Source organism: Poecile atricapillus, chromosome Z, assembly GCF_030490865.1.
Source record: "Poecile atricapillus isolate bPoeAtr1 chromosome Z, bPoeAtr1.hap1, whole genome shotgun sequence".
Classification (NCBI taxonomy): domain Eukaryota; kingdom Metazoa; phylum Chordata; class Aves; order Passeriformes; family Paridae; genus Poecile; species Poecile atricapillus.
Window position 1 is genome coordinate 91,119,530 of NC_081289.1, and position 18,040 is coordinate 91,137,569.

Here is an 18,040-nt window from a genome sequence, read left to right on the forward strand (position 1 = left end):
CGCAGGGCCGGCCCTGGCGGCGGGGCCCGGCTGTCATGGAGGCGCCGGACGGAGCGGGGGCAGCGGCGGCGGACGCGTCCCTGTCCCTGTCCCTCTGAGGGCGGCGGCAGCGGGAGACGGCCCGGAGCGGCCCGGGAAGGTAACGCGCGGACTGGCTGGCTTTTCCGTCTGGCTCTGAGCACGGCGGCCGTGGGGGTTGGGTGCCGTGAGGGAAAGGAGGGAGGGGGATGGGGCCACCGAGCTCTGGGTGCAGCGGATCCGATCGTGAGGCGAGAGGAGAGCTCGGGTTCTCCCGGGCGCCCGGGGCTTGGCCGGAGTGCGGCCGTCGCCTTCCCCGCCCGACTGCCCTGGAGGTGCGTGTCTGCGGGTTTTCTGGCGGGAGCCGGGGGCTCTGTACTTGGGATATGCCCCGAAATCAGTCGGGGGTGCAGCTCACGGAGGAATGAGGGAGAAGAGGATCGTTCTGTGTCCTGGTATAGATAACGCTCTGGTAGGATCAGCCCTCTCCTCCCCATAGCTTTCCTTCAGGGGTCACCGTGCGGCCCGGGAGTGTCCCAAGGAATGCAGCTGGACACCGGCGCACCACAACAGCGATTTGTTTGGGTGTAGCTGTGGGAAAATACAATGCGGTTGCTTGTTTGCGAAGTAGGAGGTGAAAACATCGAGAATTCTCCTTTTGCAGATTTGTGATAAGCATAGCCTGTGCCTCGTCTGGACCCTGTTCAGAGTCTCCATGTTGTCCTATGTGGATGAAACTGATCTGAGAAGAAGCTGGGGACATTCTGTTTGGGCTAAACACTTCCAGTAAACTCTTATCCGAAAAGAATCAGGTGTGTATCCATCAGGAAGCAGAGAGGTACAGACTAAATGGATCTAAAGACAGCAGTCTTCAATGCAGCTCGTGATGGCAAGCTGCGGCTCCTTTCCAAGCTACTGGCAAGCAAAACAAGGGAAGAGGTGGCCCAGCTGATGTCAGAAAAAACCAATGGTGCCACACCGCTTCTGATGGCAGCCCGCTATGGTCACCTCGACATGGTGGAATACTTGTTGGACCATTGCTCTGCCTCAATAGAGGTTGGTGGCTCGGTGAATTTTGATGGTGAGACTATCGAGGGGGCTCCGCCGTTGTGGGCAGCATCGGCCGCCGGCCACTTGAAGGTTGTTCAGTGTCTGTTGGATCATGGCGCGTCTGTCAACAACACAACGCTGACCAACTCAACGCCACTTAGAGCTGCCTGCTTTGATGGTCACCTGGAAATAGTCAAATACCTTGTGGAGCACAAAGCAGACCTGGAAGTATCAAACCGTCACGGGCATACGTGCTTGATGATCTCATGTTACAAAGGCCACAAAGAAATTGCTCAGTATTTACTTGAAAAAGGAGCTGATGTGAACAGAAAAAGTGTTAAAGGTAAGTTAGTTTTTTCACTTCCATTGTGGTAAACAGAGGTAAAGTTACTCATTTACTTCTTTAGGTGTCTGACTAAAAAAAAATTTTCTGTTCTCATAAAGATGTAAAGTGTTTATAGCTATGTTTTTACTTTTTAGTTTACTCTTTTTTAACGTGGATTATAAAATTTTGTTTTAAATTGATACATTTTAATCTTGAGGCGCTAATTCTTAAAAGACTTAGTCATATGAAATGTCACATTTATGCGTGTTAAAAGCTAATAAACTTGCTTTCTACACGCTGTGTAGTAGGTTGGTCTAGCAATGTACTCAAACACATGAGCATATATTCTTGGTTTTCATACTGTTTCTTAACAAATCAGGTATGCTGTACACATAACTGATCTATGCCAGTAAGGCTGGTCTAAGGAAATACTCATATAGGAGAAAAATTACTTTCTGCATTGGAAAATGTATAACCACTTTGCTCTTCACCTACTCCCTTCAAACTACTGAGTAATTTTGTACCCTTCTAAGTGTTAGTAAATAAACATATATATTAGGATTAAAGAAGTGAAGGTGCAGGTGACTGTGATCTCAACAGAAGGACTTCCAGTGGCTCACAGATCTCAAACCCGTTTGCCCCTGTTTACAGTTGCCCTTGTGTTACCACGCAAAGTGAAGATTTCTGGGTTTTTTTCCTCTGATCATAATTAGTTGGACTTCTACATTTTTTGTTAAATTTCATACTTGTGTTTAGTCGTGATATTACCCTGAAAAGCACACCAGTTACTGCAAGTTACAGTTAATTTTTTATCTCACTAAGCCAGGATTATATTTCAGCAGGTTTTGGGCTTTTTAATATATAACAATATATATAAAAACTGATCTGCTTGCAGTTCTTTTTGTAGCATACTTCTGCCTTTTTCAGACTAATTACGTTTGTAACTGTATACTGTCCTTTCTAGGTATTTGTGTTAAAATATCTTTTGCGTCTAGATTATTGTGTGATACTGGTAAATACAAAATGTGAGAGTAATCTTTAGAAAAGCTGCTTGGTTAAATATGCCTTTTTACAGCAAATCATGCAAATATGTGGGTTTAGCGTAAAGAAAGCTGAACTACAGATTTGTCATGGAGGTGGGCAGAGCAAAATAAATCTTCCTTTGTAAGGGTTTGAGGTTGCTTATGAATCATCATGGACTTGTGGTAGGATAAAAATGACATTTTTCTAAATAATGTTCTGGGAATAGCAAGCTAAATATAAAGTGTGTAAGCAGCTGAAAATTTGGGGTTTAGTTTAAACCTATCCCTTTATATGATAGGTGTGAACCAAGCAATGCTGTTAAATATTTGATTAAATAGGGAAAAAGATGTAATTCTGCAGCTCTTTTTCTCCCTCATTTTGTGTTGGTGGAGTAGGCTTTACCTTACTCATTCTTTTTATTCACTTTATTAGTGAATTAGCACTATTTGTCTTTGTTTAAATGACTGAAGATTTTCTCAGTGGTGTCAGTTATTATCTTAATTCTTTTCTGCTTCCTTTAGTTTCTGTGTGACTTGCATCTCGGCACATGAGCAAAGATTCTTAAGGTAGATAAATGATCTTTAAAGAAGTAAGGTCGGATATGGTTCAGTTCATTAAAACTCATTTTATACTTCAAACTGTTACATGTATGTAATAGCTATCTGTTGGTGATGTGTGGAAATCCCCTCTGGTAGGACAGGAGCATACTTTTTGGTATCTTAAAGAAGTCTGATCTCTGAAGTTACTGAAGAATCAGTGATGAGGTGAAGCAAGCAAGTACTATACACTCTGAAAGTTATCTGTGGAAAGGCAGAACTGGGAAAAATTGGATGCCATAAATATTTTAACCTTGGGTAAGATTCAACAGGTTCCTCAGTTTTGTTTTGCAGAAATGCTATTGATTTTAAAATTTATCCAACAGGATTAGTTCTACGTTGTCACCCTCCCCTTCAAAGAGTCTTGTGTATTACTTTCAGTTTCTGCTTCTCCCTTGTATGTACTAAATAGCTGACAGTGTGTCCTGTGCTTGTAGCAGGAAGATAAAGGGCACCTGAGTGTTCCGCTTCTGCGTAGTAAAAGAGTAAAAGTTGTTGCTGCCCTTGAATGTGAGTTCTTTTTAGACAGGTCCCTTCCTGAGTCATGTATAGAGAAGCCTATTGTTCCGTGAAGGATGTAAAAAAAACCAAATTGTTACATGCAAACTTAAAATGCTCGTTGCATTGCATCTCCTCTCTACATAGCAGAGCTATGGAACTCCAGTAGAGTTGCTGTTGTGGGAGATCACTATGGATCCTTTTTCAGATATTATTCTTACTTGTGTGAGGGTGGGAGGCAGAATTAGTTGAACTATGTTTTGTGGTTTTCCAGTGGATTTTCATATTGCAAAATAGAAATAGAATAGAAACTTAATACACATTTTAAACCTTATGAACATTTAGATATGAAAATGTTTCAAAGTGTTGACAGTTCCAGGGAAAAATCTTGAATACTTTGATAGGAAAAAATAGGTACATTCACACGCATCTAAATGTATGAAAGAGTAGGTGAAAACCTGTGGTAAAATCCTGCTTCTAAAATTCAGAATCCCACAGCTGTGTTTTGGACTATGTAAATTCAGAGGTTCTTGAAAAAGTTACAAAAGTACAGAAGTACAGCCGGTAAATTAAGTTTCTAAAGATTTCAGAGTGTGTCAGGTTAAGATGCTACACTGAGGTGAAGTGTAGATCTGGCAGTGTTGCATGGTAGATGGTGATGAAGAAGGATATTTGGGGAGATGAATAGTCAACTGTGAAAGATGGCAAATGATTCTGAATTTAAGGTATGAGCCTTTAGTGGTATTTGTTTCTACTGTTTTGCAGATCTGAAATTTCTCACAGTTACCCTGAACTTCTGTGTAGGACTTAGGCCATAGAACTGTAAGCAAAGTATTTTTTAAAAAATACTGTAGGTTTCGTGAACAGTGTAAGCAATGGGGACAGATTGGTAGTTGGGGTAATGTGGGATGTGGGGTTACAATTGTTGAAGTTGTTAAGGCTTACACTCACCAGAAGGCCCCGTAGGGAAGGCACACCTGCAGGCTGGAGGGTTGGAGATCTGCTGGGGACTGAGACAGCGACGTGTGGACAGCAGACTGCAGCTGAGCCAGCCAGTGAGCGCCCTTCTGTCAAGTTTGGGTTTTGTCTGGTTGAGATTAAAGGTATCTCCTTTAAAAGTGACCTCCTTCGGATGCAATAAGGGGCTCCCTGTCTCTTTGTTCCCCACAACTACAGGGTAAGAAGGGTGGATAGGTTTTATTATTTTGTAATTGTGGAAAACAGCAAAGATATCTGTAAATAGGAAGCAGCTTAAGCAATACTTCACGAAGTGAATTAATATACCACTGTCTCTGATTCATAGCTTTCTCCAGCTTATTACTGTCATGGTTTAATGCCAGCCAGCAGCCAAGCCCCAGGCAGCTGCTTGCTCACTTTCCCACCAGTGAGACCAGGGAGAGAATACTTGTGGGTTGAGATATAGACAGTTTAATAGGGAAAACAAAAGCAGCACACACAAGCAAAGCAAAACAAGGAATTAATTCACCACTTCCCATGGGCAGGCAGGTGTTCAGCCATCTCCGTGTGAGCAGGGCCCTATCACATGTAGTGCTTACTTAAGAAGACAAATGCCATTGCTCCAAATGTTCCCCTTTTTCTTCCCCTCAGCTTTATGTACAGAGCATGATGTCACATGGTCCGGAATATCCCTGGTCAGTTGGGATCACCTGTCCCAGCTGTGTCTCCTCTCAGCATCCCATGAACTCCCAGCTTCTCCCCAGCATGGAAGTACAAACAGCAGAGAGGGCCTTGGCTCTGTGTAAGCCCTGCTCAGCAATAACAAACATCTCTGTGTTATCCACCCCGTGTTCAGCACAAATCCAGAACACAGCCCCATACTAGCCACTGTGAAGAAAATTAACTCTACCCCAGCTGAAACCAGCAGAATAACCCCTTGTTTAAGAAACTGCAAATTAAAAACAAAGTTTAGTGAGTTTCGTTTGTAGTTAATGGTCTCGCAGATGGCAATTTTTTTTACTTTTCCTAAAAGTAAGAAGAGTGTGGATAATGTTAGAGTAGCAGAAACACTATTTTTTTCAGAAGGTGGAATCCTAGAACTAAAACCTCAGATGAAGCACAGTTTTGTTTCTGTGCCAGATGAGGAGCATGTTCTGTGTCAGCTGCATGTTGCTTTTTGTTCTGCTGCATTATGATGCCTGCCAGTGATTTGTTGTTAGAGTGGTGCTACCTTGCTATTACCTTCTAAACAGACCATTTTATTTTCAAATATAGTGCTTCGCTGACGTGTTTCTGTGCACAGTCTTCATTTGGTGATGTGTACACAGGGGAATGCTTTACTCTTTTAATACAAGTGTCAGTTGTTTTAGACATTCTAAATTACACATTTGGGCTCTTTAGAGCTGTCTTTGTTTGATTTTTTATTTAAGGTACAATATTTCATGTAAGTTCCCCAATAGAACTATTTTTCTTTCAGACTGATTGTAAGGAAATCTCACATTTCTGCTTCAGTTCCAGACAGGACAATTAAGATCTTGCATTTTGAAAATTTGCAGTGCACATTTTAATAGTTTGTGTTATACTTTATTCTCTTCTGCCAGATTTACAGAAAGGAACGGAGAAAATCCGTTACTGCAGCAATTAACAAGTTAGATTATTGATATAGTATGCATGTGCTGGTAGCCAGGATGGGACAAATGAAGGGAATTGTAACCTTTTTTCAAAATAAGTGCTTGAAAGGCAGGTGTTTCACCTGAACATACCTGTTAAGTCTTTTCATTGCTCAGTGGCTTGATACGTGGTCTATCTCTTCAGAGTGTTTTCTGTGTTTTTGCTAGTTATTTTCACCAAGTGTGCCTGCCTTCTGTAGTTAACATACTCATCAGCTAGCCTAAAAGTTAAAAAGAAAAAACAAAAACAAAAAAACAAACCTGGTGTTTCTTCTCCAGACTGTTAGAAAAATCAAAATTTCTTCCTAAGAAATGCTGGACTAAGCATTCTTTTAGTTGTCTCTTGAGGTATTCACAGGAGTGTTTGATTGCATTTTTAAAAAAAAAGAAAACCATGATTCTTAAATTACACTGGCACAGTATTTGATAGTTTTGTAAAATAATATGGTAGACAAGGTTTTTTGACTTTGTGTCCTCATTTTGGGAATTATGGAAGCATACAAACCTCTGTCTCTGTGGGTATTGTATCAAGGGCTGGTGCTATTTCAGTATTGTTTATAGGGGGTACTGGAAGGTGTAACACTCAAACATGCTGGTAAGGGAAAAAGTCTTTTACAGACTTGGCAGACCCAGAAGTAGGGGGATTATAGAGAGTCATGTTCTTTCCTTTATGACAAATGTGGTCTAGTATGTATTAAAAGTAAATAATATTCTCGTACAGTAATCATTTAGGGGTCTTCACAGGTTTGTTTGCTTCTGAGGGTCTTTGTCTTCTCTGGTTGCCACAGCTCATAGAATCATTGAGGGGGCTGGCAGGGGGTAAAAAAAACCCAAAACAAAGGTCCTTGGTTTTTATTTCTGCTTGTTTATTTCGGTTGTTGTTGCGCTTTTTAAAAAACAATTCTCCCTGGGGATAAACACTTCTAAAAGTGGGCTTTGTATTTTTTGGGGGGAGGAAGGTTGCTTTTTTCCATTTTTTGGCTTGTATTACATGGTACAGGGCACTGAAACTTGTAGATATTTTGTATGTGACTGTGTGTGGAAACTGAACTTCAGGAGAAATGTCTGTAAGTTAAATAAGGAAGATACAGATACAGTTTAAGTTTAATTCTGACTAAAATGTTTTGGTTGAAATTAGATTATTAACAGCATGCTGTTATTCATTTAGTAATTGGTTATCTTGATAATACAAGTTCTCATGAAGTACTTCAGTGAGCAAGATGGCAGTTTTTCCCTTACAGAATATGGAAGTCAGATTAAAATAAATTGTTGAGATTAGAAGTTCTTTGCATTTTTAGTTAGTTTCTTGAAGGAAAGACATTTAGTTTTTATTCACTATGCATACTAAGCATTAGGATGTATAACAGTTTTTTTGTTCTATGTCCATGTTTGTATCTATCTGGCAATACTTTTAAATCAATAGAGAGTCTTGGAAGACTGAATCACTTCAAGTACTGTGATAGAAAAAGAAATGAATGTTGCATGAAAAATTTCACTTTATAAAAGTGATCAATTCATTTGTAAGCGTGCAAAAATATATACTGGTAGTTAATTTTGCACACTGGTCAGTCATTTAAATGAAATACTTTCTTTTCTTTTGTTTTTAATGATCTTCAATAGAAGATTAGAGTGGTGTTAAGTTTTAGTGTAAGTTTTACAATATGGGAATTTGATAAAGCATTTTGGAAGTCTTAGGAAGTGGATGCACTTAATTCGTTGCAAATTGAGTCAAATCACTTTCTGTGTCATGGCTTCATTTTCTTTCATTCCTTTGTCACACGTCTATTCTGGGACTTACTTGCTTCTGACATAGAGAGGCCTGTCCTCCTTATGAATTTGAATACCCACCCCCATTCTAGTAAGCTTTTGGAAACACTGGGTAGGTAAGTCTGTGAAACATTAAGTGTTTCCGAAATGTCCATAACTACTTTTAAAGGAGCCTGTTAACAAAAGAATAAAATGTGAAGATACAATGCCAGCTAGCCATTCTTTCTCTGTACTTTTTATCTGCAAGATTGGGAAGGACTGGAGTTGGGGTTATTCTGTTTCTTTTCACTGTTTTAAATAGAGGAAGTTATTAGGTAATGTGAATAGTAAGGTTTTATACAGTTAGAAGCAGTTTTGTAAGCAGTATTAGCGATACAATATAGTGACACTCAATATTTAGCAGAGAAGTATCAAGTCTACCAGAGCCATCTGCAGTCCCGTTTTTTGGTCTGTGCAAAGAGGAGCCATTTATGTTACGGTAACACGAGCTATCTTTGATATGTGATTAAATTCTTGTGGGTCATTTTACAATTAAAAATTGATTAAAAAATTAAATGAAACCTACTTGGAAATAATCATTCCCACCTTTAAAAAAATTATTTTAATTTGACCAACACCATCATACGTGTCTCTTGGAAGAGACTTATCAAAGAGATTGACTTTCAAATTACTTTTGCTTTTTTTTGGCCTTTTTCCTTCTTAATGAAGCAATAGCTATAACATTTGCTTTTAGTTCGTTACTGAACAGATAATGTTACAAAAATTGAATTAACTGCTGAATTGTGTTTAGTCACTATTTATCACTACACATGATATAGTCATTATAGTGACAGTACAGACAATGTAATGTTTTGAAATGGATGAGTTAATTCACAGAATAGTCATCAATTGATGGCCAATGTGTAGCCTTTGATTTGCACATGAAGGCTGCTTCCATGTTTTCTTTCAGATTCTTCCTCTAATTTAGCAGTTGATACTTGCTAGGTGTACATGGCTGGCAGTGTTATTTCTTAAACTTGGGGTTTGTGTTTGGGGTTTTTTTTAAGTTGGCAGCTCTCAACTATCTGTCTACTCCTATCTGTACCATCCAGTCAAACCTCTGTGAAGTGCAGCCACTAAAAATTAGTGGTGATGGCCTGGCATTATTCGTTTATATGTGGCATAATTTAAGATGTGGTTATTTAAATTCTAAGGGCTACTACAGTATAAATAACTGGAAAATTACACTACTTCTGATAGGCTGTTTAAATTGAAATCAGTAACTGTAATATAAATTAAAAAAACCCTAAATTGTTTTAAATTCAGAGCATCTAGTTGGAAAGAGCAGTGAAATTCCTTGGAGTCTTAAGCATATTTCAGCATGTTCTACATAATTGCATTGTAAATGAATGGCATACAGACTGCTGGATAGAGTTTACCTGGACAGTGGCCAAGCTTATTTTGTGTGGATCTTTTTCAGTCACGGTGTGTATGCCTGGAGATTGATAAAAGAGTGTCAAAAGCAGCATTATGTGGTGATGGATCTGCAGTATGTAACATGCATAGCTGGCACTGCTGTGGTTGTCAAAGCCAGCAAAATATATATTAATAGTTGTGAAACAATAGCAAGAGCTTAGATGATAACTTTTGGCTTAGTTGTCTTTAATATGCTACTTATGACTTTATTATTTTTAAAATATATTAAAAATATTTACTTGAAGGTAGAAACAGTTGCCAGTTGCAGATCTCTACTGTGAAAGATAGTGTATGGATTTGAGTACACTCTGAAACAGCTATGTTAACTGCTGGCTTAGTCAACACCTATGTGCATCTGGATTTGCCTTTATCAATAAATGCAAAACTGAAGATGGTCTGAGGGACCAGCCATTCTTTAATTTAATTCTGGATTGACTGCTGTAGTTCCGTTTCAACTAGACTTTCAGCAGCATAGCAAGAAGAATAAAGCGTACGTGTATTGGTAAGTTTGTATATAGGTCTGCATTTGACATCTTCCTCTCTTAGGGATGTCAAGGTCTTGTCCTTTCTCAGTTGGCATACTGATGTCTGTGATGTCAGATAAAGACAGAAGGAATTAGTTGATAAGCTATGTATGCCAAATTTGCCAACTTTAAATCCACTTAAATTTGCTTAAATATCTGCTTGTGCAGTGAAAATTTTGTTAGTCTTGCTAGAGATTGTAGTGTGGCCAGACCTATAACTGACTTAGTACTATTAATGTTAAAAATTGCCTGAGGTATTAGAAAAGTGGAAAGTCACTTCCCTCTGTATGAACTAGATTTAACTTTATGAATCTTTATATTTCAGGTAGTTTAATGTGCCACTTTGCATTGGGATGTCTTCCTCAGTTTACTTGTTAGTAAATGATTGTAAAATCACTGGCCACTATTCAGAAATGTTTCAGAAAACTAATATTTTGAAAGTTAAATTCACTGTCAATAAATGAAGCAATCTAGTATTTTTTATGGATTTTTCTTAAAATGTTTGAATTTTGCACGTAAAATATGATTCAGGGGACAAAGTATGTTCATAACTCTGGTATAATTGCAAAAACCTGAGTCACAGACTTTAGAAAATAACTTTTTACTCATCTTATGTATAAATTTGATTAGTGTGTGAGCTAAATTTTGGCATCTGCTGGGCCTGGATTGAGACTCAGTTTGTTCTGGATAACATCGTTCTTGTTCTGTTATTGGTATTTTTGTAGTTGCTGGAATTGAGACTGTCAAAGAGGCTTTAAAATGTGCTGTGAGTTCTTTTTCAGATGGTTCACAAAGCAGTTTGAGCAAGAAGCAGGAGTTCAATTTGCGTGTGAAGTTTTGAGAACTGAAAGATAATGGGAGAAAATGTGAGGGCTGATGTTTTGGGTATTAGTGAGGAAACCACGGCATAATGCCCAGTGTGCATTAGAAAATATTAATCTAAACAGTCTTTAAGAGTCTACATCCTTTTTCTGCATACCTAAATTTGCAAAGCATTAGATAAACATTTTCTGTCTTGGTGGCTTGACAAAAGAAGATAAAAACAAGCTGCTGTGTGATGAACTGCTAATATAAAACACAGAATAGAGGTCTGCACTGTGGGCTTAAGGTGTCTGGATCTGCTGCTGAAAGAGGATATTAAGTTTAGAGAGGAGTAATTATGGTTTGACCAGATACTTCTGAATTTTGCTTTCCTTTCCTGTTTCTTTTTCTTCAACTTTATTTGATATGTTTTTATTTTTACTGTGCCTTGTTAGAAAGGAGGTAAATGTGCTATGAAGTCACATATGTAAAAGCTACAAAGTGTCAGAATTATTTGGGTAGACCTACATTAAGTTCTTATAATTGAATTGGAAATGAGACATATTTGCTATTTCTAAAGTGTTTTTAATAAGTATGAAATACTGTTTCTTATAAACTTAAGTATGTATGAATTCCACATGTTTTGCTTTGGAATTCTCCATATTTAAGCCAGTGTAAACAATACATTTTTGGCATAAAAAATGTTATCGTGGAAAGACTTCACCTTTAGTTTTAATTTCTATACAGGGTTGGCTTTTAAAGCAGATCTCAGGCATCTTTTGACTGAGTTTCATTAATGAAATACTTAAGTATTAAGCGTGAAGTGTGCATTCTAGACATCAGAGTCTGGAAAAAAAATTAAAGTGTATGAAGATAAATAGGAGCTGGAGACTGTACAAGTACACCCTTATTCCTCACATAACCTGAAGATTTCTAGCGCTTTATTTCCTAATCCACAGTAGTTTACTTAGAGACTAGAAATACAACAGCAAGGCCCACTGAGTATCACTGTCCTGTTGGCATTTAAAACAAAAATCTAGCAAAAATACAAGTAAGGAAGTTTCCTGAAACTGTCTTAACTTTTAAAAGCCAGTCTTATTACTAGGAATGGGCTATTAGAATCCATTAGAATAGATGGAATAGAAACCATTAGAATAGGAGGTATGAGTTCCACTTTTTGATGGTGGAAACTGCTAGCAGTGTAACAGAAACTAGTGATCTGATGAGCAGTTAACTGAATTTTCCAGGCTAATAATATAGGAAATTTTAATCAGGTTGCAGGATATTAACTTGAACTTTCTGTTAATTAATTTTATGTGGAGCTGAGAAGCTTGTATACCTGAATCTGTAATATGTATAATATATTGTAAAGAAAAGGGTAGATGTAAATTGTGTGGTTTTAAAGGCAGTCAACCACATAAGAGACTTTGTTAAGTTAGGAGGGGGCCTGGAGAGTTTGGCTTGACTATTTCCTTCTGCTCCAGAAGTACACACGTCTGAAATTAAGTTAAACCTTCATCTAGTTGCAGCCAAATAGCTAGATATTTAGCTGTGGTATCCAATAATTGCTTTCTAATTTTCTGTGAATATTTTCAAGCAGGTGACACTAGAAATAGTGTCACTAGACATTACTAGAAATTTACTTAGAAATTTCCCCACATGGTATTGGAACCGGAATGCCATTAAATATAAAAGACTATGCAATTTTTCATGCTAATGAAAAATAATCTGCATGTAAATCAAAAGTTGCTTATAACATAGATGTCTGCATATCATATTGTTGAGAGCATTTTTTTTTTCTACTTGTCTTTTGGAATCGTAACAAGAAGAGCAGAGGGGTTAAGGTGGAATTTAAGGTAAAAGCCTAAGAAAGTATTAAGAATAGATTGTCTGGGTTTATACATTCCCTTGACAAAATATCCTGCTCCTTTAGCGTATGCTGTGAGTCTCAAAGATCCTAGTTGAGATGAGGGGTCTTTTGTGATGGATTGTGTTTTCCATTGTGTAAAGTTGTTTCTTCAAAACATAAAAATCAAAGGAGATGGCAGGTGAAGAGAGGAGCAACTATAGGGTAGGTGAAAACAAAGCCAGTGTTGGGTTAATGAAGCTTTAATTTTCATACAGATCCCACTATCTTTTAATAATTGCTGGAGATTGAGAGGAAGGGAAAATTAACAAGGGAAGTGGGAAAAGTGAAGCAACGTGGAGGTAGCCAGCTTAAGTTTCTGTTTCATACTTGAAAGCAGATACAGTATCCCTTACAGAATAGATTATTCCAGTTGGAATATGAACAGTGAGCATCTAGTCCAACTGCTTGACCAGTTTTTAGCTAAATTAAATCAAATTAGTGAGGACACTGACCAAAGGCATCTGAAACACTGGCAGGCCTGGGGAATCAGCCACCTCTGGAGATAGCCTCTTCAGTGTTTGAGTACCTCTCAGCACAGTTTTGAGCCATTCCCATGTGTCCTGTGGATACTGAGGGACCCCCCTCTCTGCTTCTCCTCAGAAAGCTGTATGCTCTTCAGCATCCATTCCTGCAAACTTGACGTATGCAAAGTCCTTAGCAGCTCCTTGCAGAACATTCCTTCTAGCCCTGTCACGAGCTTGGTTGCTGTCTTCTGGGTGCATCCAAAGACTTTCCTTCTTAAATTGTGGGGCTCACAGTGCTCTGAGGGAGGCAGTGTCAGTGCTGAGAACAGCAAGATATTCACCTCTGTGGGCTGGCTGGCTGTGCTGTGTTTGATGCAGCTCTTGGTGGGGTTTGCCATGGCACACTGCTGACTCACACTGAGCCTACTGCCAATCAGCACCCCTGGGTCCCTTTCTGCAGGGCAGCTCTCCAGCCACTCTCAGTTCCTATTTGTGCCAGGTGTTACTCAATGCCAGGGGCAGTGTCCAGTGTCTGTTCTTGTTAAATTTCATGCCCTTGATGATTGCTCAATGCACCAGTCTATCTAAATCCTTCTGGAAGGCCTCTTGTCCCATGAGAGAGTCAACAGAGAGCAAGCTCTCTGCCTGTGCATTCAACTCCTGCATCCAGGTCATTGACAAATATATTGAGCAGCACTGGCCCTAGAATTGAGCCCTGAGGAACACCTCTGGTGACCTGTCTCCAGCCACTGGTGGCCCTATTCACTGCAGTCCTTTGAGCTCTGTCCTTCAGATTGTCCTACACCAATGCACCATGACCCTACTCATCCCACACTTGGATAACGTATCCAGAGGGATGCTGTGGGGGAAAATATAAAAGACAAAAAGTTAAAACTCACTAAAAGGCAAAAGTCCTACATCCACTGTCTTCTCTTCATCTGCTGGATGGGGGACCTTATTCTAGAAGAATATCAAACTAGTTAAAACAGGACTTTACCCTTGTCAGCCCAAGCTGATGGTGCCTAATGATTACATTGTCCTTTAAATGCCTTACAGTAGCATTCAGTATAATCTTCTCCATAATTTTTTCAAGTGTTGAGGTGAGACTAGCAGGTCTGTAGGTTCCTAGGTAATCCCTCTTTCCCATCTTATAGAATGAAATAGCATTGGTTAGCTTCTATACAGTGGAGACCTCCCCAGACACCCAAGACATTTAGTAGCTGATGGAAAGGGGTACTGCTGTAACAGACGTCATCTTCATCAGTACTTGGGTAAATCCCATCAGGTCCCGTGGACTTGTGAGCTCTGAACTGCTACAGCTAGTCCCTGAGAAATGTCTAAACAAATGGGAAAATGCTATTCCTGAAGTAATCCTCTAAATCCAGGGATGGGGCTGATGATAGTTTATCTGTATTATTAAAGACTGAGGCAAAGGAAAGCATTGAATGTCTCCACACTTCTTCATCCTTAATAGTCAGATGACCATCTTCAATAACTATCAATTTGGTACTTACTTTAGACCTCCTCTTGCTGCTAGTGTACTTTAAAAACCCTTCTTCTTGTCTGACACAATACCAGTAATTTTCAATTCTAATTGAGCTTTGGCCTTTTGCATCTTGTCCCCTGCATATATGAACCACAGCTCTGTCAAATTCCTGCAAAGACTGACCTTGTTTCCAGACAACATGTAATTTCTTTTCCCTCCTGAGCTTCCAAGCTCTGTCCAGTCAAACTGGTCTCCTCTTCTGTTTGCTTGACTTTTGATACAATGGAATTGCTGACTCCTGTGCTACTTTTATGTAGTGAAGAATTCCATTTTAATTCTCGTTTAGGGTTTTTTCTCAAACCTGTTTAATTTTTTCAAATAATAATAATATCAAGCATTTTAATTATTATAACTGCCTGGCAGCCTTTCTTTCATATACATAAATGTGGAAACAAAAGCTATTTTAAAACCATTAATATTTGGGGGGTTTCAGCGGGTTTTTTTTTTTAACTGTTAGCATGGTGAGATTTGGACTGTAATTTGATATAATTTGTGTAATTGTGTTTGTTCTCTTGCAGGGAATACAGCACTACATGACTGTGCAGAATCTGGAAGTTTGGAGATCATGAAGATGCTTCTCAAGTATTGTGCTAAAATGGAAAAGGATGGTTATGGAATGACTCCCCTTCTGTCAGCCAGTGTGACAGGCCACACAAATATAGTGGACTTTCTGACCCAGCATGTACAGACTAGTAAGGCTGAGCGCATAAATGCCCTGGAACTTCTAGGAGCAACATTTGTGGACAAAAAGAGAGATCTGCTTGGTGCTTTGAAATACTGGAAAAGAGCTATGGAAATGAGATACAGTGATAGGACTAATATCCTTAGCAAACCTGTGCCACAAACACTAATTATGGCGTATGATTATGCTAAAGAGGTAAACAGCTCAGAAGAGCTAGAAAATCTTATTGCAGACCCTGATGAAATGAGAATGCAAGCATTATTAATTAGAGAACGTATTCTTGGCCCTTCTCACCCAGACACATCCTACTATATTAGGTACAGAGGTGCTGTGTATGCAGACTCCGGAAACTTCAAGCGTTGCATCAATTTGTGGAAATATGCTTTGGACATGCAGCAGAGCAATCTTGATCCACTGAGCCCTATGACAGCCAGCAGTTTGCTATCATTTGCTGAACTTTTCTCCTTCATGCTTCAGGATAGGGCTAAAGGCCTGCTAGGCACTACTGTCACTTTTGATGATCTGATGGGTATACTTTGCAAAAGCGTTCTTGAAATAGAACGGGCCATGAAACAAACCCAGTGTCTTCCTGATCCAATACAGCTGAACAAAGCCCTTTCCATCATTTTGCATTTAATTTGCTTGTTGGAGAAAGTACCTTGCAGCTCAGAACAGGAACATTTTAAGAAACAAACTATTTACAAGTTTCTAAAACTTCAGCCTAGAGGAAAGAATAACTTTAGTCCGCTTCACCTTGCTGTTGACAATAATACGACATGTGTCGGTCGCTACCCAGTTTGTAAATTCCCCTCTCTACAAGTTACTGCTATCCTGGTGGAATGTGGTGCTGATGTGAATGTCAGAGACTCGGATAACAACAGTCCATTACACATTGCTGCGCTGAACAACCATCCAGACATCATGAATCTTCTTATCAAGTCAGGTTCACATTTCGATGCCACAAACTCATGTAAACAAACAGCTAGTGATCTGCTGGATGAGAAGGAAATAGCAAAGAATTTAATCCAGCCCATAAATCATACTACTTTGCAGTGTCTTGCTGCTCGTGTAATAGTGAATCATAACATATCCTATGCAGGGCATATCCCTGAAAAATTAGAGAACTTCGTTTTGCTCCATAGATGATAGTGCGGCGTTCCAGAGTACTGTTTTTGAAGCACGACATGGTGATATTTTCCTTGAGCACTGTTGTGATACACCAGCGTTCCCTTAGCTTGCTCCATTTTGCTCTCATTGGCTAGTATTGTTAGCATCAGATCTGCAGAGTTGGTTACCCAGTATTTAATATGAATATGCCATACAATATATTTTGTGGATTATTTAGAAATGTAATGCCATATTTAGACTTTTTAAACTGTCTGCCAAAGGCTTGTCTTTTCTGGTCTTACTTGCCTGTTGGGTGTTTGGGACTGAGTTGAGCATTTTCCACTGATGTCTTTTTACTATAACTGTTATGTGGATTTTATACGGTTGGAAGGTCATCTTTTTTTGGTTTTGCTTGAGCGTTTCTACTCTTATTCTCTTCTTTTTCTATGGACTCATTGCTAAACTGTGCAAGTTGTATGGACTTGTTAACATTTGCAACTACCATAAGTGCTTTTATCTTCTCTATGCACTGGCTTAAACATGACTGTTGTGTGTGAGCATATTTCTATGCAGCACTTGGCCAATTTCAACTTAAATGCCAATCTTGTTTTGCAGTTTGTTTAGAGCTCTCTTGAGATTGCTGTCTTCATAGCATGATGAATTTTGGAGTTATTTATCGGCTCTCCAAGCTTGGGTTTGACTTTTTTGACTGCTGTAACTGAGATTGCTTTCATTTTGATCCTCTGGAAATTTTTCCTAAATAGGGGAGAAGAAAATCTTACTTTTTCTGATTGTAGTCCACTTGAACTTTCAATCTGAAAATTGTTCTGTTGCATAATGCAGCTGGGGGAAGAGTCCTCATGACACCTTCCCCTCTGCGCTAATGTCTTGCTTATGCCGGTTATGTGACTAGATGTGAAGTTTGCTCAAAGTTTAACCTCAAACCTTAATGATACACTTCTATGAGAAATAGATAAAATATATGCTCTGCTTTAATATCTGCAAATCAGCTTTAGCTACAAAAGAAAACTAAAGCATGTTGATGGCATGATGTTTATCAGTCCAGATCTAGACATCGTATAGTATAGTAAGTGGCTGTCTGCCAGGGTATCGAAAGTTCTATAGCAGTGTCCTTTTTTCTTCATTTTAAATAATTTTAAGTATCTTTATAAATATACTTGCATGGGTTTCTCATCTCTGTCAGTTGTACTTAAAAAAAGCAGAAGTTCTGTTGTGTATATAGCTCCTATTAAAGTACCTATTTTTTATAATATTTGCACAACAGCTTAGCTTTTGCAAACGAAAGGGCTCTTTTGACTTGATAAGAAGTCTATAAATGAAGATCATAAATGTGAGTGCGATTCAGGTAATTAATATAATTCAGCACTTTACTGTTGATTAATAGTAGGATTTATTATGGCACATTAGCCCTACAGATGTCTTAAAGTGAAATAAATTTCTGTTGGATAGGATACAATTTACTTGCAAATTTAGTTGTCTAGCATATTGGGTATTTTTGACTTAATGTTTCATCTCAGTTGTGGGCAGTAAGTGTACCTATGGGGTTCTTGCTCCAGAAATCCAACAACTTGTTTTATGCCTTTGTCAGAGTTAAGAGATATTTAGAATCCAAATTAATTAGGTTAGG

General features: G+C 38.8%; 1 protein-coding gene across 1 annotated transcript; it reads left to right on the forward strand.

Annotated features, from left to right (window-relative positions):
• The first annotated feature begins 14 nt into the window (after positions 1-14).
• FEM1C (fem-1 homolog C) lies at positions 15-17,664 on the forward strand. The gene is made up of 3 exons (XM_058865026.1): positions 15-139; positions 683-1,411; positions 15,122-17,664. The coding sequence occupies exons 2-3, from the start codon at positions 868-870 to the stop codon at positions 16,429-16,431; spliced, it is 1,854 nt and encodes a 617-aa protein (XP_058721009.1). The 5' UTR covers positions 15-139; positions 683-867; the 3' UTR covers positions 16,432-17,664.
• Positions 17,665-18,040: the final 376 nt, after the last annotated feature.

Coding starts and splice junctions, on each gene's coding strand:
- FEM1C (XM_058865026.1), top strand. CDS start 868: ATGGATCTAAAGACAGCAGTCTTCAATGCAGCTCGTGATGGCAAGCTG. Junction 1,412..15,121: donor GAACAGAAAAAGTGTTAAAG/GTAAGTTAGTTT, acceptor GTTCTCTTGCAG/GGAATACAGCACTACATGAC.